This window comes from Eriocheir sinensis, unplaced genomic scaffold, assembly GCF_024679095.1.
Source record: "Eriocheir sinensis breed Jianghai 21 unplaced genomic scaffold, ASM2467909v1 Scaffold595, whole genome shotgun sequence".
In the NCBI taxonomy this organism is placed as follows: Eukaryota; Metazoa; Arthropoda; class Malacostraca; order Decapoda; family Varunidae; genus Eriocheir; species Eriocheir sinensis.
In genome coordinates this window covers 257,501-281,328 of record NW_026111937.1, presented here as the reverse complement: position 1 = coordinate 281,328, position 23,828 = coordinate 257,501, and the positions used below count along the sequence as shown (strand labels likewise).

Here is a 23,828-nt window from a genome sequence, read left to right as displayed (position 1 = left end):
TTCCAGGTGTAGTTTTGCTGGCCCCAGGTAGTTTGACCCTTTTTCTGTGCTGTGAACCTAAAGAAGCACACATTTGACAAGGCTTTCTTAGGAGTTGGGGCATTTCTGGGGGTAGTTTCATGACCCTGGTTGTAGTTTGACCCTTCTTCTGTGCCGTGAACCTAAAGAAACACACATTTGACAAGGCTTTCATGTAGTTTTGTGTGGCATTCAGTGAAGTAGTTTATGATAGATGTGAGGTCAGCAGGTAACCAGGACATGAACAGGTGACAAAGGGAAACTTAGGTCCATTCAAACAGGTCACTAAAAAAAGGTAACGGGAGACCAGTCAGAATTAAATAAATAAAGGAGTAAATAGTAGATTAAGTGGTCAATGAGGTCACCCTTTAAATATCAAGTTAAAGAAAGGTTTAGATTGAAACAACATAGTCACCAGGACTCGCACAGGTGGCAAGTGGGCAACAGGTCAATCAAATTCTGTACCCAGAAAAAAAAAGCAAAACAGGTAGTGAGGCTTCAACAGGTCGCTGACGCTGGCACAGGTAAAGGAGACTAGGAGGAAGGGGGGAGGGCAATGAGGAGGAGGAACCAACACAGGTGCAAGCCAGGTGTTCAGTATGGCTAAAAAAAAAAAAAAAATAAAATCTGTGCGCATTCCTATGTAGAGTAATAAACGCATCCCTATAGAGGAGGAGGAGGAAGAGGATAAAAAAAGGAGGAGGAGGAGGAAGGAGGGTAAAAAGTGGTATGGAGGATGTGAAGAGAAAAGGAAGTGGCCGCGCCAGATAGGAAGAAGAGGAGAAAGTGGAAAAGAAAGCAGAAGGAATAGGATTAAGGAAGAGGATAAAAGTGGAGTGGAGGAAGTTGGCCGCGTAGAGGAAGAAGAGGAGAAAGTGGAAAAGGAAAGTGAAGGCACAGGATTGAAGGAGAGAGGAAGAGGATGAAAGTGAAGTGGAGGAAGTAAAGAGAAGAGGAAGTAGAGGAGGAAAGTAAACACAAAAGAATTAAAAAGGGTACAAAAGGAAGAGGAAGTTGAAAGTGGTATGAAGGAAGTGACGATAAGAAGTGACAGTTTGAGTAAGAAAAAGGAAGAGAAAGAGGAGGAGGTGGAAGAGAATTGAAGGAAGAGGATGAGAAAGGAAGATATAAAGGAGGAATAGCTGCATGAACAATAACGCAGAGTAGAAGGAGAAAAGAAAGAAACGTTGTTGAGGAAAAAGAAGAGGAGAAGGAGAAGAGGGTGGATAAGAGATAAAGAAAGAGTAACGCAGGATGGAAGACGATGAAGAGGAGGAGAAAGATTATGAGAAAAAAAGGAAAGGAGTAAAGACAAATATGAACATGGGAAAAGTAGGAAAATGAGAGAGAGGAAAAAAAAGAAAGGAGTAGAAAAAGAGGAAGGAAGAGGTAGGAAGAGGAAAGAAGGAAGGGGGCTGAAAACAAAGAGAGAAGATTGGAGAATACAGAAGAGAATACACACAAATGAAGAGGAAGAAGAAGAAAATGAGAAGGAGAAAAGAAAGAAAGAAGACAGACAAGAGAAAGGAGGAAAAGAGGTGGAGATACATGATAAAGAAAGGAAACGAGGAGGAAGAGAAAGAAGAAATTACGATAACGCGAAGGAAAAGATGAAGAAAGTGGAAAGATGAGAAAAGAGATGATTAATAGGAGACGGAGAGAAGAAGAACGTTACCGTGAAAGAAAAGATGATGAAAAGAGGAGGAGGAATAGGAGGAGAAAGAAGAATGCTGAGGAAAGATGACGAAGAGGAGACGAGAAAAGAGGAAGAAGATGAAGAAAAAGAATAATACGAGAAAGAACTAGAACAAGAACAAGAAGAAGGAGAACGGGGAAAGAGGAGTTGAAAGTAGAAAGCTGAATGAAAATATGACGAAGAGGAGATGAGAAAAGGGGAAGATGATGAAGAAAAAGAAGAAGACGAGCAAGAAGTAGAACAAGAACAAGAAGAAGCAGAACCAGAAGAAGAGGAGGGGGAAGAGAAAAGGAGCAGTGAGCGGAGAGGCGAGAGGAAGGCTGGCGGCGGGCGAGTAGTGGCGGCGGGCCCCTGTACAGTCGAGCGGAACCTTAAAATTTATGCCGAGACACGCCTTCCTGGCCGCCCAGTTTATAGGCCGGTGTGCCCAGGTGTCCATTTAGTGGCGAACACCCTCCTGCAAGGACCACCACACCACCTCAGCACATCACCACTACACCGCTCTCATAACTCCTGGTGTTGATGTGTGGTGGTGGTGGTGTGGTTTGGCGCGCTGCCCTTAATACTACCCTGGTGGTGGTGGTGGTGGTAGTGGTGGTGATAGGATTGAAGGGACGTTGAGAGAATGCCTATTTGAAAGGGAAAAGAGGGACAGGCAAGGGTGTTTGTACTCTCTCTCTCTCTCTCTCTCTCTCTCTCTCTCTCTCTCTCTCTCTCTCTCTCTCTCTCTCTCTCTCTCTCTCTCTCTCTCTCTCTCTCTCTCTCGTTATCATGTTCTTTTCATATTCTTTTTCTTTTTTTCCTCCATTCTGTTTCCTATGTCATATACAGTTCTCAACCAGACACTCTCTCTATCCATCTATCTATCTATCTATATCGATCTATCTCTCACATTTTCTATCTCTATTAGACTTTGTAGATACTCTGAAAACGTTTATGGAGAAATAGAGATAATGAGATAGAGAAAGGAGAATGAGGAGGCAGGGGAAATAAATGGTGACATACAGCTCTCTCTCTCTCTCTCTCTCTCTCTCTCTCTCTCTCTCTCTCTCTCGCTGGGAACGTCGACAGGTAGCTAATCACTGCTCTCTCAATATTCATGCCTTACTGATGTACCAATATTTGCCTTTCTCGACTTCGCCTCGTCCTCGTCTTAGAGCCAAGAGAGAGAGAGAGAGAGAGAGAGAGAGAGAGAGAGAGAGAATATTGCCCGCGGTCCTCACTCACTTACTTGCATTATCTCACTTTCTCTCCTCGTCACTCTCTCCCTCTTCTTCTCTCTCCCTCTCTTCCTCGTTCTCTTATAGCTTACCTGCATTGTAAACTTACCTGCTTTCGTAACTGCTTAACTTGCGTATCCAGCGTCTCTGTTTTCATAAATAATTAGATTTTGTAGTTTTTTTTTTAATATTTCTTGTATTTGAACTTTTCGTGTTTTTATTTGGCTTTCCGTTTTTTTTTTTATAGTGTTATCTGTCGTATCTCCTCTCTCTCTATCTGTCTATCTATCTATGTCTATCTTTCTATCTATGTCACATCCACAGACACAACTACTTCTTTCCCCTCCACAATGTCGTCGTCTGTCTATGTCTATATCTCTGTCTCGTGCCATAAATCATTCCTTTTTGCTGTCATTTGCATTGTTTTCCCTACTTGTGTGTGTGTGTGTGTGTGTGTGTGTGTGTGTGTGTGTGTGTGTGTGTGTGTGTTCGTGTGTGTCCGTCCCATACGACCCGTTGCGAGGCTCAATATTTGCCGACGGAACGAGTGAAAAGTGGAAGAGTTAAAGGCAGGATCCTGTTTTATGGTGATGGTGGTGATGGCGGAATGGTGGTGGTGGTGCTGGTGGTGGTAGTGGTATGGTATGTGGTGGTGGTGGTAGGGGTGGGTCGGGGATGGTGGCGATAGTGGTATTGGTAGGGGTGGGGGATGGTGGTGATGGTGGTATGGATAGGGTGATGGGGTGGTAGAATTGGTGGTGGTGGTGGTGGTGGTGATGATGGTTGTAATGGTGGTTCGTTCCTATTCCCGTTCCTCATTTTTTCTTTTTCTTCCTTTTAATTTATTTTTTTATTTTGTTCCTATTTTAATTCTTCCACTCCTTTATTTTTTTGGGGGATTCATGTTTTCCCCATTATTATTTTATTCCTATTTTCATTCTTTTCTCCTTTCTTAACTTCCCTATTTTTACCTCTGTTTTCTCAATTCGATTTTCCTGTTTCTTATTGTCTCGTTGTTTTATTTCCTATCTTGATTTCTCACTTTTTTTTCTTATTTCTTTATTTGCTTCTGATTTCTCCCTTATTTTTTCCATTCCTTTTCTTATTTTTTTCTCCTTTTCGTAGTTTCTCATCCTTGTCTTCTCTCTACGTTCTCATTCTCTTTTCCTTTCGTCATCCCTCCCTTCATAAACAGACACACACAAATCACTCAGCCGCGGACACCATCAAGACACACAAATGAATCACTTCCCGAGAACAAAACTGCAAACCATTATTTTTTTTCTATTCGTCACCTCAGAGGAACATATTTTCATTATACAGAAATCCTAATACAACCTGACCATTGTTTACTGCACGAATGACCTAGTTGGCTGGACGCCCGGAGGAAGAAGAGGAGGAGGAGGAGGAGGAGGTGGAGGTGGATGTGGAGGAGGAAGAGGAAGAAAAGAAGGGAAAGTGAAGGAGGGTGAGGAGAAGGCTATTTGAATAAAATCAATCAACTTACTTCAAAAGAGGAGAAGAGGGAGAGTGTACAAACCCCTTAAGAGGAGGAGGAGGAGGAGGAGGAGGAGGAGGGGAGTAAAGGAGGAGGAGGAGGAGGAGGAGGAGAAGGAGGAGGAGGAGGAGAAGGAGGAGGAGGAGGAGGAGGAGAAGGAGGAGAAGGAGGAGGAGGAGGGGCTGATGCGGGTGCTACCATAGTGAAATGCGTGTGGCAGTCACCGTAGAGTTTCACACGGCCTACAGCGGGGCGGGGCGGGGTGAGGATGAGGGTGGGAGGTAGGGAGGGAGGGAGGGATGTCTTATGTGAGAAGGGGGAAGGGAGATTCATTGCTGCCATTCCCTCATTCTCTCTCTCTCTCTCTCTCTCTCTCTCTCTCTCTCTCTCTCTCTCTCTCTCTCTCTCTCTCTCTCTCTCTCTCTCTCTCTCTCTCTCTCTCTCTCTCTCTCTCTCTCTCTCTCTCTCTCTCTCTCTCTCTCTCTCTCTCTCTCTCTCGCCGCCACTTCCCCGGAGACAATGGTGGATGCAGTTAATATATTTCCCTCCATTCAGAGCGGGAACAATGATTTCGTCCGGTCGCTTTAGTTTTTATTTGGAGAGCCGTGAATTTGCATACTTATCGCGTAATGTTGGTGCCTTGGAGATGCGGGGTGTGGCTGGTGGGCGGCGGGTTTGCTGGGAAGGGGGTGGAGGGAGGTACGGTGACAGGCTGGGTTTGGGAGGGATGGGAAGTAGGTTATGTTGGGGAGTGAAGCTAGGGAAGATGGGATGGGGAGTGGAACGTAGTAGGCTTGATGGGGGAGTGAAGAGAGCCTTGAATTCTGGAAGGGGAGGCAGGTGAGGTTGACAGGCTTGGGCGGGGAGAAGGGAGATAGATTGAATGGGGAGTGAAGAGAGGTATGCATGAGGAGTGAAATAAGGGAGGCTTGGTGGGTAGTGGAGTTACGTAGACTGGGTGGGATGAAGTGAGGTTAACAGGCTTGGATTTAGACTGCATAGGATTGAAGTGAAGTAGGTTGGCTGGGAGTGAAGTAAAGTGAAGGCTGTTGAGATGGTGTGAGTAGGCTCTTTGGATGGTGAGATTGACAGGCTGAGATGGGAAGCGATGAGAGGAAGGGTAGGTGGGGTGGAAAAATGTAGGCTGGGAGAAAAGAGTGAAGAGAGGTAGGCTGTTGGATGGAGTGGGGAGGGTGGATTGGAGGTGATGTCAGGGTCGACGGGGCGGAGTGTGACAGGCTCTTTTGGCAGCGTTGGGCGAAGTGAGGGAGGATATAAGATGACAGTTTTTTAGGAGAGTCATGTTAGGTGAGGCGAATGGAAATTAAAGTGTAGTTCCGTAAGAAGTAAAGCCCATATTTTCAAGCATTTCGGGGCAAACACACTTACATTTCATAAGTTATTCGTAGACGTTGTGGGTATTTCTATGGGTAGTTTTATGAGCCTGTGGATAGTTTGACAAGGCTCCTTTACCATGAATGTGAAGAGCACTCATGAGAACCCAACTTACCTTCTTCGTGACCTCTGGAAATATTTGTTGTGAGATTCAAAAGAGAATATTGATGTCATAAGATGCGAGGCTTTTTTTTTTGATAGGGTAGGCGGTGGCTGAGTGGTTAGCGTGCTGGGCTCACATTCACGTCGGTTAGAATCCCCACGCTACCGCCTGGGATTTTTCAGTCACCGCCGAGTGGCCTAAGACTACCCACATGCTGTCCTGATGACCACCCATCAACCCGGACTCTAGAAGAAACCGTCAAGTGAATCAAGAATGAGTTCCAGGGGGCAGGCAGCATGAGCCAAGCATAACTGGCGCCACGATAAAAAAAATTCCTGCGCCACGACGGGCTTAGGTCGACCATCTGGCCCCTGAAGAAAGCCTACCGGCGCTATAGACGGGGGATGTAAAAAAAAAAAATACCAGAACATTGGGAGACAGATGGAGTGAGGTTTACTTGATTCATTGATTGGAGACGAATACGATATGAGTCTTGTCCAAAGTAAAGGTCATTTGTGGTGTCTTTTGATTGGATGTGAATGCTAGAACGATGGGTAGATTATGTGTCATTTCCTAACACGGGCGGTAGACGTGAAGAGGAAGAGTGATAATAGAGCAGAAGGAAATATGTTGATGAGAGTGGGATGTGGGATCGGATGTGTCTTGTTGGGGTATGCAAGGGCTAAGGGTGTGAGGGAAGCTGTTAGGTAAGATAAGTATTGAGGAGTAACGGTACGAGGAAAGCTCTTGGGTAAGGTAAGCATTGACGGATTAAGGGTATGAGAGAAATTTGTTAGGTAAAGTAAAGTGTCACTATTAGAACGTTGTATAGTTGAAAATGAGGAATGAGAGCAAGGTAGATTGGGGATAGAGAAATAGGGATGGAATAGCAAATAGGGTTAGAATAGGGATTAGGGATAGAACTAGCAAGTGTGAAGTCTATAAATGAAAAAAAGAAGATGGATACTAGAGAAAACGGAGAATAAGAACCGTACTCCGTGGATAACCAAAAAGAGTGAGTAAGTGAGTAAGAGAAATGCGAATCGAAACAGACCATAATGTAGAAGTGTGGACAGCAAAAAAAAAAAAAAAAAGTGAGTGAGAGGGAGAGTGAAAGAAAGATAAATGCGAATCGAAACAGACAATAATGTAGAAGTGTGGACAGCAAAAAAAAAAAAAAAAAGAAAGCGTGAGCGAGAGGGAGAGTGAAAGAAAGATAAATGCGAATCGAAACACACCATGACGTAGTGTGGACAGCAAAAAAGGTGTGAGTGGGAGAAGCGAGAAAAATAACGTGAATGTCTTAAGTGTTCCAGGGTGTCAATGGCTTATGTTCAAGAGGAGGGGCAAGTTGCGTCAGTGGGGGGAGAGTGGGGACAGGGGGAGGGGCGGGGGTGGGGTGGGGAAGAAGGGCAGACAGTCGGATATCTCGGATCGATCTGTTTTGTCGATCCGTCGCTGTTTTGTCAAGATATTGGTACATCGTCCACCTTACCGTCACTTCTTTTTGTCCTCTCCTTCCCTCCCTCTCCCTCCCTTTCTCCCTCTTCTCCTCACCTCGTCAGCTCTTCCTTCTCACACCTGAAACTCCTCCTCCTCCTCCTCTTCTTTCTTCTCCTTCTACCTTGCTTGTCTCTTCTTCATCCCTCTCCTCCCTCTTCCTCCCTTTCTCCTTCTCCTCACCTCGTCAGCTCTTCCTTCTCACACCTGAAACTCCTCCTCCTTCTCTTCCTTCTCTTCCTTCTCCTCCTACTTTGCGCTTCTCTTCTTCATCCCTCTCCTCCCTCTTCCTCCCTTTCTCCTTCTTCTCCTCACCTCGTCAGCTCTTCCTTCTCACACCTGAAACCCCTCCTCCTCCTCCTCTTTATTCTCCTCCTCCCTTGCTTGTCTTTTTATCATTCCTCTCCTCTTCGTCTTCCCCTTCTTCCTCCTCTGCTTTTTCTTATTTATTCTTTTCTCTGGGTTGTCTGTCTCCGTTTGATCCTTTCGTCTTTATTTTTATTTAGTTTTGTTTTCATATTTACCGGTTTCGTTGTTTGTTTTGTTTTTCCTGTCGTTGTCATCATCATTATTATCACTACCATTACTTTTCGTCTTTCGTCTTTCGTATTTATTCTTTTCTCTGGGTTTCTGTCTCCGTTTCATCCTTTCGTCTTCATTTCTATTTAGTTTTGTTTTCATATTTACTGGTTTCGTTGTTTTTTTTCTTTTTTTCTTGTGGTTATCATCATTTTTATCACTACCATTACTTTTCGTCTTTCGTCTTTCGTATTTATTCTTTTCTCTGGGTTTCTGTCTCCGTTTCATCCTTTCGTCTTCATTTCTATTTAGATTTGTTTTCATATTTACTGGTTTCGTTGTTTTTTTTCTTTTTTTCTTGTCGTTATCATCATCATTTTTATCACTAACATTACTTTTCGTCTTTCGTACTTCGTATTTATTCTTTTCTCTGGGTTTCTGTCTCCGTTTCATCCTTTCGTCTTCATTTCTATTTAGTTTTGTTTTCATATTTACTGGTTTCGTTGTTTTTTTCTTTTTTTCTTGTCGTTATCATCATCATTATTATCACTACCATTATCTACTTTTCGTCTTTTGTCTTCCGCGTCCTCCTCCTTTTCTTCCGCCATAACTTTTTGCTGCAATATCATTTTCTCCCACTTGGTAATAACAGCGAAGTTAGGTCTCCTCTTCCTCCATTCCCGCGCCTTCCTCTCACTCATTCCCTCCTGCTCTCCTTCCTCCGTTCCTTCCCTCCCTTCCTGTGTCCTTCCTTCCTCATCACCTGTCACTAACACACGCTCCCCTCCTCCCTCTCCTCCTCTCCCTTACCTCCTCCTCCTCCTGCTCATCCTCATCCCCAAATTTCCATCGATTTCTCCGCTTCGGTCATTCGTGATGTGCTGAGGGGATTCGAACATTGGCTCTCAGGTGTTGTAGATTATCCAGTCAAATTTATGGCCCTCCCTGATTTCTGCCGTCGGAGGTTCTAATGTTAATGTGGATGTTCATATCGACGTGGCTCTGTATGTTATCACTCCCCTGAAATATTAACGTCTTCTCTCTCTCTCCCTTCCAGGTACGTGTGGTGCAGTGACGGTACAGGAGCGAGGAGGGAGGTACAGTATTATGCCTTTATTTCTATTGGACATGTTATCGTGGAGGCTTTAAATAGCTTCGTGAATTTGTCGTGGGAAGAGGGATTGGTGAGCCGTGTTAGAGGTGGTCCAGGCCTGCAGGAGGAGGGATGACGGAGGCAGGAGGACTAGGAGGAGGAGGAGGAGGATAACACTGACGGGGAGCATCGCCTTACGTCAGGAGGAGGAGAATTGGTGATGAGGGCAGTGACTGTGTGTGCGTGTGTGCGTGTGCTTGTGCGTGTCATTAAGGGTAATGTCTCGAGGAGGGCGCACGCTTAGACGGACAGTATCAGGCGGTATCATCAGTAAGGGGGCCGTGTGGGGGGGGGAAGGGGGGGCAGGGAGTATGAGTAGCTTGTGCACATGCCGGGGAGTAGGGGTGAGGGCAGTGCTCAGGCCTGCTGTAGGGGAGTAAGTGCACACTCGCAGGGGCAGCGGCAGTACACATGCTCGGTACAGGGGTGAGTGCACATGCTCGGCGGGAGGACGGGGCATGCGGGCTGTGAGGCAGAGTATTGATCGACCCAGCGTGTCTCTATTGATCGGTGGAGGCGGGTTGCAGACACCTCTGTCTCTCCTGACCCGCCGGTTCAGACTTAGCGACCTGCCACCCCACACCGCTCGCGCTCCTCTCTCTCTGTGTGACCTGTGTGACTTGTGACCTCCTGTTGACCTGTGTGGAGTGTGGCCCGCCTCGATCCCGTGCAGGGCCTGGCAGGTCCCACACGCGCCCCGCCACAGGGAGTCGGCCGGCGAAGGTCGTGGCTGAGGGGTGATGGCTGCGTCTGTGTGTCCTCACCCGCTCCCTCCCGCCCCTTTTTCTGTGTAGTGAGTGTGTCTCGTGTGGTGTGGACCTGGCCCCCACACGCCCGCCGACCCCTCCCCCACGCCCCCACGCCCACACCCACGCCCGCACCGCCGCCCAACACCTGCCGCCCCTCGCCCGCCGGCCCGGCACGCCCTCCCTCCACCTGGTAAATAGCGCCTCTTATCTCTGTTATCTCTTATTGCCATCCTCTGACAGACAGGCTGGTCACTAGGCTACGTCCGTCTCCCTATTATATTATTATTATTATTATTATTATTATTATTATTATTATTATTATTACTATGGTGAGCTGTGTGTCTGTCTCCCCGTCCGTCTGTCCGTCCGTGTGGAGCCTCGCCGTTGATAACCCGTGAAGTGATCAGGTTCTCTAAGGTTCTCCCTCGTTCATTTTTTCCTGTACCCTTTTTTCCCTCCTGTCACCTCGTTTATCCGTCTTATCCACCGTCCATTTAATTTTGTTCCTCACTGCGCCGGCCGAGTCTAGTACTAGAGAGTGAGGTGAGGGGAGGAGGAGGAGGAGGAGGGAAGGGGAGGGGAGAAGATGATGAGGATAGTGAGGAGGAGGAGGAGGGGGGTAGGAGGAGAGCCTTTTTCGGTCCTTCACCCCTCCCCCCCCCTGGCGCCCCTCCTCTCCCCCCCAGCAGCCCCCAGCACCCCGATCTTGGTGACCCACTTCTTTCTCACCACCGTATGGGACTGGATTATGCCTCAGCCAGCCTTCCATTCCTCCTCCCTCCTCTCCTTCCCTCTTCTCCACCTCCCTTTCCCTTCCTCCGGTGGGTGATGTGGAGGAAATGAAGTTGGTTTAGCTCGTGACTCATCCTCATCGTGACGTCATTGAGTCTTGAAGATTGTGAGTCAGTGAGTCTTCTTGTGGGTGTTGCCGGGCTATGAGTCAGCTGTAGGGGAGAGTCGTGAGTCTGAGCCAGTGGTAACGAATCTAAATAGGGAGATAGGACCCACACAACCCATAAGTCAGTACCCACACCCGCATCCACGCAACACTCATACACAGCCACTTCAAGACACCCATTCATATCCTTAAGAGATTCAGACTTGCGAGTGAAAAGGAAGAGAATGATATGTGTTTTAAATATGCCTTATCTTCAATAGTACCCACATAACCCATTTTTTCAGTACCCACATATCCATCCCTCATCCACATTTTAAGAGTTCCAAGCTGGAGGGTGAGATAGACGAGAAGAATATTGGTTTAACTCACACACCCCCGCATCCACACTCATCCACACTTATTCATACACTCATCCACACTCATCCACATTTTTTAAGAGTTCCAAGCTTGAGGGTGAGATTGAAGAGAAGAATATTGCTTTAACTTTGCCTTCTCATCATTACTACCCACAACACCCACACACACCCGCATCCACACTCATCCACTTTTATTCATACACTCATTCACACTCATCCACATTCAGAAAAAAACTCCTAACTTGCCGGTGATGGTAGATATTGCTTTAACTTTGCCTTCTCATCAACAGCATCCGCATAACCCACACATCCACCCCACATCCACATACATCCACACTCATCCACATCCTTAAAATCTCTATTAACTTGTCGGTGATGATAGATATTGCTTTTGACTCTGCTTTCTCATCCACTGTGCCCACATCACACTCACACGCATCCACACTCATCCACACACTCATCCACATTCTGAAGAGCTCTAGTTACATGCCGGTGATGGTAGATATTGTTTTAACTTCACCCAGTACTCAACATTACCCACATCATCCACATATACATCCACATCCACACTCATCCACATCCCAGAGCCGCGGGTGACGGTGGATGCTGCTTTAACCGTGCCTCAGCCAGACCCTCGTTCCGTGTGTTCCCCCGGGGTGACCTTGAGCTTTATTGATCTTTCGCGGGGCTCCTGCTTCCCCCCGGGGTGTTCGCCCTCATGGCCGCCCACTGGGTTAGTCTCCGCCGGCCGCCTCTCGCCCCCTCTCTCGTAACGGGGACTCGCTGCTTACTCGTCCTGGGTAATTGTGGCTCTGGAACTGTGCTGTGTGTGTTTATGGGAACCGGGGTGGTGGGGGCACTGGTTCGCTTCTGTGCCTCTGTATATCTTGTTCTCTTATTTTCTCTTTCCTCTTAGTTTCTCGTTTTTTTTCTGTTTTTTCTGTTTTCTGTTGTTTTGTCTCCTTTTTCTGATTATGGAAGCGTGTGGTGCTCTTTTCTGTTAGACTCTGGGATCGGTTTTTTTCTTCTTTTTCTTTCCTTTCTGCCCTGTTTTGTTCATTCTTCTTCTTTTTTCATTCTCCTCTCCTCTTCCACTCCTCTGCTTTTGTCATATTTTCTCCCTTTTCTGAACTTGTGGTGCTCTTTTTTAATGGACGCTGAGGCTCGTTTTTTCTCTCATCTTTTTCTCCCTTCTGTCCTGTTTAGTTCGTTTTGTGTTATTTTCTCATCCTTCTCTCCTCTTCTCCCCTTCTGTTTTTATAATATCTTCTCCTTTTTCTGGTTTTGGAAGCTTGTGGTGTTCTTTTTTTTAATGGACACTGAGGCTCGTTTTTTCTCCTTTCTTTTCCTCCCTTTCTGCTCAGTTTACTTCGTTTTGTATGCTTTTCTCATCCTTCTCTCATTTCTTCTCCTTTTCTCTCTGGGGTACCGGGGAGCTGGGGACACTGGTTTGGTTCTGTGCTCTTTTTCTGTCCTTTTATTATTTTTTTTCTGTTTTTTTTGTTTTAATTTCTCTGTGATTTTTGGGATTTTTTTTTTATTGGACACTGGGGCTTGTTTTCCTTTTTTGTTATCTTTTCTTTCTCTCCTTTATGCCCTGGTTTGTTCGTTTGTGTTCATTTCTCATCTCTTCTCTTCTGGTTTCCTCTTCTTTGCCTTGAAACTGTAATGTGGTGGATATTTTTTTCATGTGGTACTAGGATACGCTTGGATGCTGGGTCGGGTTCTCTTTTTTTCTCCTTCTTTCTCTTCTCTTTTCTTTTAGTGTGTTTTATGTTTTCTTAATTAAGGGACTTCTGACATGTTCGCTTTTCTTCTCTTTTCTTCCTCTCTTCTTTTCTCTCCTTCTCTTCTCTCATTTTCTCTTCCCTCCGTTTTCGTGTCGTAGAATTTGTGTTGCTTTTAACGGTTCTGCTTTTCCTGTTTTCGTGGTTTTCTTTGTGTGTGTGTGTGTGTGTGTGTGTGTGTGTGTGTGTGTGTGTGTGTGTGTGTGTGTGTGTGTGTGTGTGTGTGTGTGTGTGTGTGTTCGTAAGATGCTCCCTCCTTCCTGAGCTGTTTATGTGTCATCTCCTGTACGTCCATTTTGTGAGGCCCTAGAGTGTGTGTGTGTGTGTGTGTGTGTGTGTGTGTGTGTGTGTGTGTGTGTGTGTGTGTGTGTGTGTGTGTGTGTGTGTCAGGCCTTGGTCTTTACGTTATGGCTGGCATCATATATTCTGGTCTTCGCCTCTTCCTTCCCATAGTCGAAAAAAGTGAAGAAAGAAATAACCTTAACGGCACACTAACCCTGAACTTTACGAAACTATAAAATATGATCCCTGTGACTCGGACTTCAAATCCTCGTGACTCATCTAAGCGTTGGGAGCAGCGTTGCCAAATTATCGTACTGTGAACATTGCATTTATCATATTTAGGCTTCAAAACTGTCGTAACCACACAAATAACGATAGAAAATTAAAGTTATCGTTAAAACTTAAATATTGACGGTTTCATTCTGTTTTGCTAGAGTTATCGGTCAGAAACTAAGAAAATGCAATGCGATGAATACGATAATTTGGCAACGCTGAACTTAGGAGTGACTTAGTTATTACGGTCTGGAACAAGCAACTCGATTCTTAAAACAGTGAGACCCTGAAGGAGTAACTCATCATCTCGGCGACCCAGAGTTACTAACAGTGAATTTAGAGTTAGAATCTAATAGGGCCGTATTACTGAACATTTCGTCGCCAAAGTTCACCTATTTGACAAGGCTTTCTTAGGAGTTTGGGGCATTTCCAGAAGTAGTTTTATGACCCTGGTGGTAGTCTGACCCTTCTTCTGTACCGTGAACCTGAAGAACCACTCAATAGAACCTGATTGATCCCCTCTTTGACCTTTAGAAATAGCTGATGTGAGAAGCGAAAGTGTTTTATCATACCAACCTAAGAGACTTGGCCTAAAACAGTGACCTAGGCCATGAATCAGCCTTAGGTACAGTTCCCTAAAAATTAATATAAGAGTTCCTTGCCCGAAGAGAGTGATTCAAGTCTTAAGAATGAGACTTACGACCGGTGCCTCGCGAGCTAGAGTCCAAGGAACTTACTCTATTACAGTGACTCGAGCTTTGGAATAAAACTTAAGAATTGAGGTAAAATGAAAAACTGAGAAACTCGCCACCAAAACTCAAGACCAGAATCAGCTATTAAAAATCTCATATGACTAGAATCAGAAATAGCTCCAAAACTTTAATCTAATATTTGAAGAATAGTATCAGTAACTTGACCCTAAAACTTGGATCAGTAAAAACAGACACATTTACCCACAGTGGAAACATATACCGAATCTTATACAGTCTTTGCCCCTTTTATAATAATGTAGGGAATCTTGTGTATCATCCCACCATCAGTTGAATTGTGCGTAATCTTATACATTCAACATACTTTCAAGAGGAGGGTATCAGGACACCTCTCCTCCCGAAATTGACCTCTCTTTTTGGACACTCCTTTGACCTCTATTCAGGAGCAGTAAGTAGCGGGCTTTTTTATAACTTTCTTTACGTCCTTGAACTGTCTCCTTAGCTGTAAAAAAAAAAAAAAAAAATCTTAAGCCTTCAGTAGAATCTTATGCAAAATCTCAAGTCTGAAACCTTAAGTGTCATCTCAAACATAAGCATTTCCAGTGGTAAACCTTTAGTAGAAATCTGTACATCGCTGCTCAGTCTCAACCCTTCACTAGCATACAAACAAACTCATACAGTCAGCCCTATCGGAAAATCTCATGCATGATCTTACACAGTTTCAAACCTCCATTAGACTCACAATTTCCGGCCTACACAAGAATCTCTCGCGATCTTAAAACCCTCAGTGACTCACCCAGAATTGCCGTGACTCAGGTTTAGGGCGAAGAAATAAACCACGAGTGACACGAGACATTACCGCCCAGCTCAGGTCCGACACACCGTCATTCCACGCCCGCAGATGACGGTAGACGAAAACCCACATAACTTCAAGGCACGAACACTGTCATCTATCCACGAAGTAAATATAAGTAAAACAAGTCAAGTAAATAAGTAAATAAGTAAAGTATATAGAAAAAGATAAGAAGGAAAATTTCATAGTTGGGAGTCAGATATGCTAAGTAAGGTTAAAGGTTAAGTTGGAAACACGAACTCTACCATTCTCCACCAACCTAGTAAATAGGAAGAAAAAGAAAAACAACGAGGAAAAAATGGCCTTCTTTAACTTCACTTTACAACCAATTCAACCCTTTTTTTATCCCTAGAAATAGAAAAAAAGACATACACGAACACTGCAGTTTATCCACGGACTCAGTAAATAAAAAAAATAAAAAATAATAATATGCCATCTTTAAGTTCCCTCTACCACTAATTCTTCCTTTTTCATGCGAGTCCCTTTTTTTAATTTCCTTCTTCCTTGGCGTTTTTTTTAGGGGGGTCAGATCCTATTTTAATCAAGGCTTTTTATTTCGTGGGAGTAATTTACTGGCGCTGTCTTTTTGAGCCGTCGCCTTCCCTTCCTTCCTGTGATGTGGCTTTGTCGGCGAAGGGCAAAGGAAAGAAAGAGGAAGGGAAGGTGAAATGATTTTGGAAGGAAGGATGAGAGGAGAGAAATAGGACTCGAATTGCTTGTGGAAATATAGAGAATGGGTGGAGAGAGGATGGAAGTGGAATTGAGTGCGATATGCTTGTGGAAAGAGTGAAAATGGGAGGAGAGAAGAGGAAACAAAAGGAAGGAAGGTGAAATGATTTTGGGAGGAAGGATGAGAGGAGAGGAATAGGACTCGAATTGCTTGTGGAAATATAAAGAATGGGTGGAGAGAGAATGGAAGTGGAATTGAGTGCGATATGCTTGTGGAAAGAATGGGAATAGGAGGGAAGAGGAAACAAAAGGAAGGAAGGTGAAATGATTTTGGAAAGAAGGATGAGAGGAGAGGAATAGGACTCGAATTGCTTGTGGAAATATAGAGAATGGGTGGAGAGAGAATGGAAGTGGAATTGAGTGCGATATGCTTGTGGAAAGAATGGGAATAGGAGGGAAGAGGAAACAAAAGGAATGAAAGTCGAAATGCGTTAGGAAGCATCGAGAATTACAGAACGGGTGAAAAGAGGATATGGAAGTGGAACAGAATACGATATACTTGTGGAAAGAATGGGAATAAGTGAACGAAAGAGGGAAGAAGAGGAAGAGAAGTTGAAATAATTTTGGAAGGATAGAAAGTGGGTGGAAAGATGATGGAAGAGGAATAGAATACGAATGGAAAAATTGGGATTGAGTGAAAGAAAGAGGAAAGAAAAGGAATGGATATGGAAGAGGAATGAAGAGTGATTAAATTTGAAAGGCTTGTGGAGAGAAAGGGAATGAATGCAGGGAATAGGAAAAAAAAGAGAAAGGGGAATTGGAATGCTTGTGGAAAAAATATGGAAGGAGTGGAGAGAAGAGGAAAAAAAGAGAAAGACATGGAATCTGTGAAGGGGAAAGGAAAGCAGATGAAAGAGGTGAGATAAGTGAAAGGAAGAGAAAATATGAAAAAGGAAACCAAGACCAGAGGGTAAAGATGGATAGAAGGAAATAACACGAAGAAAGAAACGGGAAAGGAAAGTGATTAGGGAAATGAAGGCACGGGAAGGAAATGGAATGGAAGATAAAGAGGAAAAATATGAATGCTTGTGGGAAAGGGAAAGGAGAAAACATGGAGAAGGAAAACATGAGCAGAAGAGAAAAGATGGATAAAAGGAAATAACATGAAGAAAGAAATGGGAAATTGGACTAATCAAGGAAATGAAAGGGAAACAAAAGACGAAAGAAATGGAATGGAAGAAAGAGAAAGAGGAAAAAGGGGCAGAAAAGGAAAAGGAAGGAAGGAAGGGCAGTGAAAACAGTGTGATATTAAATTAGAAAGAAATAGGAAAGGAAAGTGACCAGAGATACGGAGAGAGAAAAAAGAGAGAGGCAGTTAAAGGGAAGGAGAGGGAAAACGAGGGAAGGGAGAGCAGTGAAAATGGTGTGATATGAACTTAGTGGTTTCTTCTGAGTCATTACTTCTTTTGGTCCCCGTGTGGCTGAGTCAGGGCCGGCCGGGCGTGAGGAATGGAAGGGAAGGTTAGGTTGAGTCTTGTGGTGGTGGTGGTGGAATGAAAGATTTAGAGTAATATGCAGGGAATAGGAAAAAAGAGAAAAGGGAATTAGAATGCTTGTGTGAAGAATGTGGAAGGAATGGAGAGAAGAGGAAAAAAAGAGAGACATGGAATCAGTTAAGGGGAGAGAAGAGCAGAGGAAAGAATGTGGATTTGATTTTTTTTTTTACAGTAAAGGAAACAGCTCAAGGGCAAAAAAAGAATGAAAACAATAATGAAAAAAAGCCCTAGTTTGATTTGGCATGAGTGAGTTTTTGGTTTCGTGGTGATTGAGTGGATGCAGGTACGGTGTGGAAGAAGAATGAGGTAGTGGCTGAACGAAAAAAAAAAAAAAAAAAGAAGTTATATGGAATGAGCTGAGTCTGTGTGGGATGAGGTTAGATGTGAAGTTAGTTTGATGTGGCATTATTGAGGTTCTGGCTTGATGTGGCATTATTGAGGTTCTGGCTTGATGTGGCATTATTGAGGTTCTGGCTTGATGTGGCATTATTGAGGTTCTGGCTTGATGTGGCATTATTGAGGTTCTGGCTTGATGTGGCATTATTGAGGTTCTGGCTTGATGTGGCATTATTGAGGTTCTGGCTTGATGTGGCATTATTGAGGTTCTGGCTTGATGTGGCATTATTGAGGTTCTGGCCTGATGTGGCATTATTGAGGTTCTGGCTTGATGTGGCATTATTGAGGTTCTGGCCTGATGTGGCATTATTGAGGTTCTGGCTTGATGTGGCATTATTGAGGTTCTGGCCTGATGTGGCATTATTGAGGTTCTGGCTTGATGTGGCATAAGAGAAGGTGGAGGTTTAGTGTTGGTATGGAATGAGGAGGTTGAGTTATATTTTTGTTTGTGAAATGAAGACAAATTGAGGTTCTGGTCATGTGTGAAGTGATGGATTTTTTTTTTTTTTTTTTTTTTGGTTTTGGGGAATGAAAAATGGGAAAACAAAAAATGAGAAGTACGGAATGAACGAAGGATTATTTATTTTTTTGTGAGGTGAGAAAGCTGTGTGTCATAATTAAGAACCGTGGAAAGCAGGAGGATTGACGTGTATGTGGGACGAAAAATGCCATGATGAGAGCTACGGAATCAGGAATTATATAAGATTTTTTTTTTTTGGAGATGGAGAGCAACAGAATCAGGAATTATATATGAGTATTTTTTTCTTGAGATGGAGAGCAACGGAATCAGGAATTATATAAGATTTTTCTTAGATGGAGAGCAAAGGAATCAGGAATTATTTATGAGGTTTTTTTTTCTTGAGATGGAGAGCAACAGAATCAGGAATTACATGAGTTTTTTCTTTTCTTGAGATAGCAACGGAATAAGGAATTATATATTGAGTTTTTTTTCTTGAAATGGAGAGCAACAGAATCAGGAATTTTGAATTAAGTTTTTTTTCCTGAGATAGCAACGGAATCAGGAATTTTATATGATTTTTTTTTTTGGAGCGTGGAATGAAAAACTAGTGTGTGAGAATTGAGTATGAGTGAGAATATGGAGTTTGTGGAATAGGAAAGAAGTGAATCAGACTCGAACCTGAAGAATAAGGAATGAATGAGCTTTTTTGTGGAATGAAATATGAGGAACGATTCGGGTTAAGTGGAAGTGTGAGATTTAGGTTTCGTGGAAGAGGGAATGAAGGAGTGAGTTTTGGGAGTATTGATCGTGTGGAATGACTAAGTTTTTTTTATGGAGTAAGAGAGTAACTGAGGAAATGGGTCTGAGGAATGATTTTTTGGAAGTTTGGTCTTTTGAATGATTTGGGTTAAGTGGAATGAGTTGAGGTTTGAAGTTTTTGAGTGGAATGTGGCTGAGGTTAGTACATGTGAAATGAAGATGTTGTTGTGTGTGTGTGTGTGTGTGTGTGTGTGTGTGTGTGTGTGTGTGTGTGTGTGTGTGTGTGTGTGTGTGTGTGTGTGTGATTAGTTTTTTTAGATTGACGAAGGAGGAGTGTGGGTTGTGTTTTTCTTATGTTCTTTTGTGTTATTTCTGTCGAATTACAAATAAATAAGGTAAGGACACACACACACACACACACACACACACACACACACACACACACACACACACACACACACACACACACACACACACACACACACACACACACACACACACACACACACACACACACGCACTGGTCCATGTTCGCAAAAGCTTTTTCTGGAAACTAAACTGCCATCTGAAGGCGCCATTTTGCTGTTTTCGTTACCGTAATCCTCCTCCTCCTCCTCCTCCTCCTCCTCCTCCTCCCAATAGTTTTGAGGGCAGACCGTCTTGTTTTAAATCTTGGGAACCTTTTTTTTTTTATTTCAGTCTCCTTTTATTATCTTTTTCTTCCTCCTCTTCATTGTCCTTCTCCTGTTTCTCATTATTGTTTTTTTTTTCGTTTTCTTCGTAATTCTGTTTCAGTCGGTTTGTGTGATTTTATTCCTTATCACCATTCTTTTTTTTTCTTCTGTATTCCTTTTGACCACTTCTTTTCTTTCCTATTGACCCTTTCTTTTCTTTCCGTGATGATATATGACTTTTATTCTCTCTCTCTCTCTCTCTCTCTCTCTCTCTCTCTCTCTCTCTCTCTCTCTCTCTCTCTCTCTCTCTCTCTCTCTCTCTCTCTCTCTCTCTCTCTCTCTCTCTCTCTCTCTCTCTTCTTCTTCTTCTTTTTTTCTTCTATTTTATATTCTCTTGTTTTTTCCTCTTCTTTTTCTTCTTTTTCTTCTTCCTCTTGTTCTTGTTCTCCTTTTTCTTCCTTTTCTTCTTCTTCTTCCTATAATTTTTCTTCTTCTTCTTCTTCTTCTTCTTCTTCTTCTTCTTGTTTTTGTTCTATGTATTTACTCTTCTTCTTTCCATGTTTCTTTTTTTTTCCTTTGCGACATTTTTTTCCTAATTTTTTTTCTTTTCTTCTGTGTTTCTGCTTTTCTGTTTTGTTTTCTTCTTCTTCTTCTGCTTCTCCTGCTTTTCCGCTGTCTTTTTTTATACTACTACTACTACTACTACTACTACAACTACTACAACTACTACTACTCTCCCTATCCTCCCTGTCCTCTTTCTTTAAACAGGCTGACATCTTGGTTTTCTTTTCCTCCCTTCTTCCTTTCCTCCGCCCGTCACTTCCCGCCGCTAGATAACACACAGAGAACACACACTCGGCCAGTCCTGCGAACGCTCTTGTGGTCCGCGGAAGGTCTCTAAACTATTGATTTAGTCCCCGTTAATTTCGTCTGCATTGTGCGTTATTTCATCCAATCTCCCCCGTCCCTCTCCTCTCTCTCTCCCTCCCTCCCTCCCTCCCTTCCTTCGCTCTCTCCCCTCTCTCCTTCTCTTCCTCCTCCACCCCAGTCTTTTCCTTCCCTTCCCTTCACCTGCTACCCCTGTCTGCTTGTTCTGGTTTCTCCTTTTCTCCTTCCCTTCTTCACTCTCTCTCTCTCTCCTTCCTTCTTCTTTTCCTCCTCCCTCCTTCTCCACCCCAGTCTTTTCCTTCCTTTCCCTCCACCTGCTACCACCTACTACCCTTGTCCTGCTTGTTCTGGTTCTCTCCCTTCCTCCCCTCTCTCCTTCTCCTTCTCCACCCAAGTCCCTCCACCTTCCATCAATGTCCTGCTGGTTGTGGTTCTCTCCCTTCCTCCTTCTCTCCCTCTCTCCTCCTCCACTCTAGTCTTTCCTTCCCTCCATCTTCCATCAGTGTCCTGCTGGTTCTGGTTTCTCTTCCTCCCTTCTTCTCTCCCTCTCTCCTCCATCTTCTCTACCTCATCTTTTCTTTCCTCCACCTTCCATCTCTTTTCTGCTTGTTCTGATTTTTCTTCCTCCCTTTTTCTCTCCCTCTCTCCTCCTTCTTGTCTACCCCATCTTTTCTTTCCTCCACCTTCCGTCTCTTTTCTGCTTGTTCTGATTTCTCTTCCTCCCTTTTTCTCTTCCTCTCTCCTCCTTCTTGTCTACCCCATCTTTCCTTTCCTCCACCTTCCGTCTCTTTTCTGCTTGTTCTGATTTCTTTTCCTCCCTTATTCTCTCCCTCTCTCCTCCTTCATGTCTACACCATCTTTTCTTTCCTCCACCTTCCATCTCTGTTCTGCTGGTTCTTGTTTCTCTTTCTCTTTCTTTCCCTCTGTTGTGTTCTTTTCTTCGTTATTGGTTTTGTTGTGTGCTCCTTCTCTTCCTCTCCTTTGCTTTTTCTCTTTTTTTTTGTTTTTGTTATTGTCCTCCTCCTTCTCTTCTTCCTCTTTCTCCTTCTTTTTATCGTTTTGTTTTTGTTGTTCATTTCGTATTTTTCCTTTTTCTTTTTCTTCTTTGTCGTCATCCTCTTCGTCCTCCTCCTCCTCCTCCTCCTCCTCCTTGTCCTATTTTCTCTTTTCTCTGATATTTTTCTTTCATCTTCCCTCTCTTATTTTTTCTCCTTCCCCTCCTTCCATTTTCTTCTTATTTTGCTCCGTCTCCTCCGACTTTTTCCCTTCTGCATTTCTTCCTCTGTTCTTTTACATCTTTCTCTTATACCTCCTCCTCCTCCTCCTCCTCCTCCTCCTCCTCTTCCTTCGTGTCCTATTTTTTCTATCCAGGATTATTTTCGCTCATAAATTTTCCTTCCCCATCCTCTCTTTTTTGGCTCCTTTCTTATTTTTTTTCTTTCTTTTCTCTTTACCTCTTGTACCTGCGCGCGTCTGATATCTTAGCATTTGTTTCTTTCTTTTCTTCCTTTCTTCCTTTATTTTTTTTAGTTTGCGTTTTTTTTTTCATTTCCTCACTTTTTTTTCCTCCTTTCTTATTTTTTTCTTTCTTCCTTATCTTCTTTCTTTCGCGTGTTTTATGTCTTGATAATTCTCTGTTTCTTTTCTTCCTTTGTTTCTTCGTGTTTTTATTTTGCGTTTTTTTTTATTTCGTCTTCTTGTTAATTAGGCTTCGTCAGGTGTTAATTAAAACCAGGTTAGCTTGATCACCTGTTTGCAGCTTGTACTTAAATATCAGTTATGGTGAAGTCTTTTAATCTGACACACCTGAAAACATTCTCTCTCTCTCTCTCTCTCTCTCTCTCTCTCTCTCTCTCTCTCTCTCTCTCTCTCTCTCTCTCTCTCTCTCTCTCTCTCTCTCTCTCTCTCTCTCTCTCTCTCTCTCTCTCTCTCTCTCTCTCTCTCTCTCTCTCTCTCTCTCTCTCTCTCTCTCGGCAGCATTTCATGACGAAGCCTCAGAAAAACAACATGAATCTAATGGATGTTTCTTTATTCATGATAAGTCAGTCTCTCTCTCTCTCTCTCTCTCTCTCTCTCTCTCTCTCTCTCTCTCTCTCTCTCTCTCTCTCTCTCTCTCTCTCTCTCTCTCTCTCTCTCTCTCTCTCTCTCTCTCTCTCTCTCTCTCTCTCTCTCTCTCTCTCTCTCTCTCTCTCTCTCTCCTATCTTTTATCACGGCCATCGATTCTCGTCCCTTTATTATGTTTTTTTTGTTCCCTTTCACTGGCGCACAATGTTGGAAGCCTTGCCGAAGTTATTCAATACTTGATCAACTCGCGTCCTGTGACAACTCCCCCCCCCTCCCCCACCCCCCACCCCATCCTACCCCACCCACCCACCCCGTGCCGCCGTCTACCATGATCACGGAGGCGGTGGGCGTAGAGTTGTCGTGGTCTGATTTGTTCTGGTTAGCGGGATGTGGTATTACCTTAGTTGTTTTTCCTGTTCTTGTTTTTTTTTCATCCATCTATTTTTAGGAGGCTCTTAGTTATTTGTTCTTGTTTTTATTATTGTATTGTTTTGTTTTGTGTTTGTCTTTTTTTTTTCCTACTTTTCTTATTATGATTTACGTGGAAGCTTTTTTTTGTTATTTTTCTCATTCCTGTTTTTGTCTTTTGTTCCTTTTTTTTTTGTTTCATGTAGGAATTTAAGAATCACTCGTGAGTTTCTGGTTCTGTGTTTTATTTACTCTTCGTATTTCCACGTGTATTTCCTTTTCCTTAGTTTTTTTCTGAGACTTTTCCCGAATTTCACCTCTTTTCTAACGTGGCGATTTCCTTTATTTGTATTTCTGCTTTTCTGTTCTCTGGTGGGTTTTTTTTCTTGGGGGGGGGGCGTCCGTGTCTCCTGTCAATCTGTTTCCATATCATTCGTTCCTGTCTGTCTGTCCCTATAGTGTCGTTGTGTTTGTGTCCGTCAGTTGTCGATCTATCCCTGCCCATGTCCGTTTGTCTGTGTTTCTCTCTCTCTCTCTCTCTCTCTCTCTCTCTCTCTCTCTCTCTCTCTCTCTCTCTCTCTCTCTCTCTCTCTCTCTCTCTCTCTCTCTCTCTCTCTCTCTCTCTCTCTCTCTCTCTCTCCATAACCAACATTAATGTTTATTGCATTATGATTTTATTTATCATGGAATTATGTAGGACTTTTATTCGATTATGCAAACTGTAAATGTTATGGAGTATTTTGAATAATACGTACTAATAACACACACACACACACACACACACACACACACACACAGACACACAAACACAAACACGAAATCCTTAAAACTTCAATCCCTTCCTAATCTACTAAGAAGCTCAAACGGTAAAAAACACACACACAAAGACACGTATTTACAAATCCAGTAATAGAGTCACGAAATTGAATAAAACACCCTCCCC

At 43.5% G+C, this 23,828-nt stretch overlaps 1 protein-coding gene and 1 pseudogene across 1 annotated transcript; one reads left to right on the top strand and one right to left on the bottom strand.

The window, feature by feature from the left end:
- Positions 1 to 9,521: 9,521 nt before the first annotated feature.
- The window catches only part of LOC126993276 (plasma membrane calcium-transporting ATPase 2-like), a 157,307-nt pseudogene continuing 143,000 nt past the window's right edge, over positions 9,522 to 23,828 (top strand).
- LOC126993275 (uncharacterized protein PF3D7_1120600-like) lies at positions 17,625 to 19,379 on the bottom strand. Its single transcript, XM_050852237.1, has 2 exons — positions 19,372 to 19,379; positions 17,625 to 18,006 (listed from the first exon to the last, which is right to left on the bottom strand). The coding sequence occupies exons 1-2, from the start codon at positions 19,377 to 19,379 to the stop codon at positions 17,625 to 17,627; spliced, it is 390 nt and encodes a 129-aa protein (XP_050708194.1).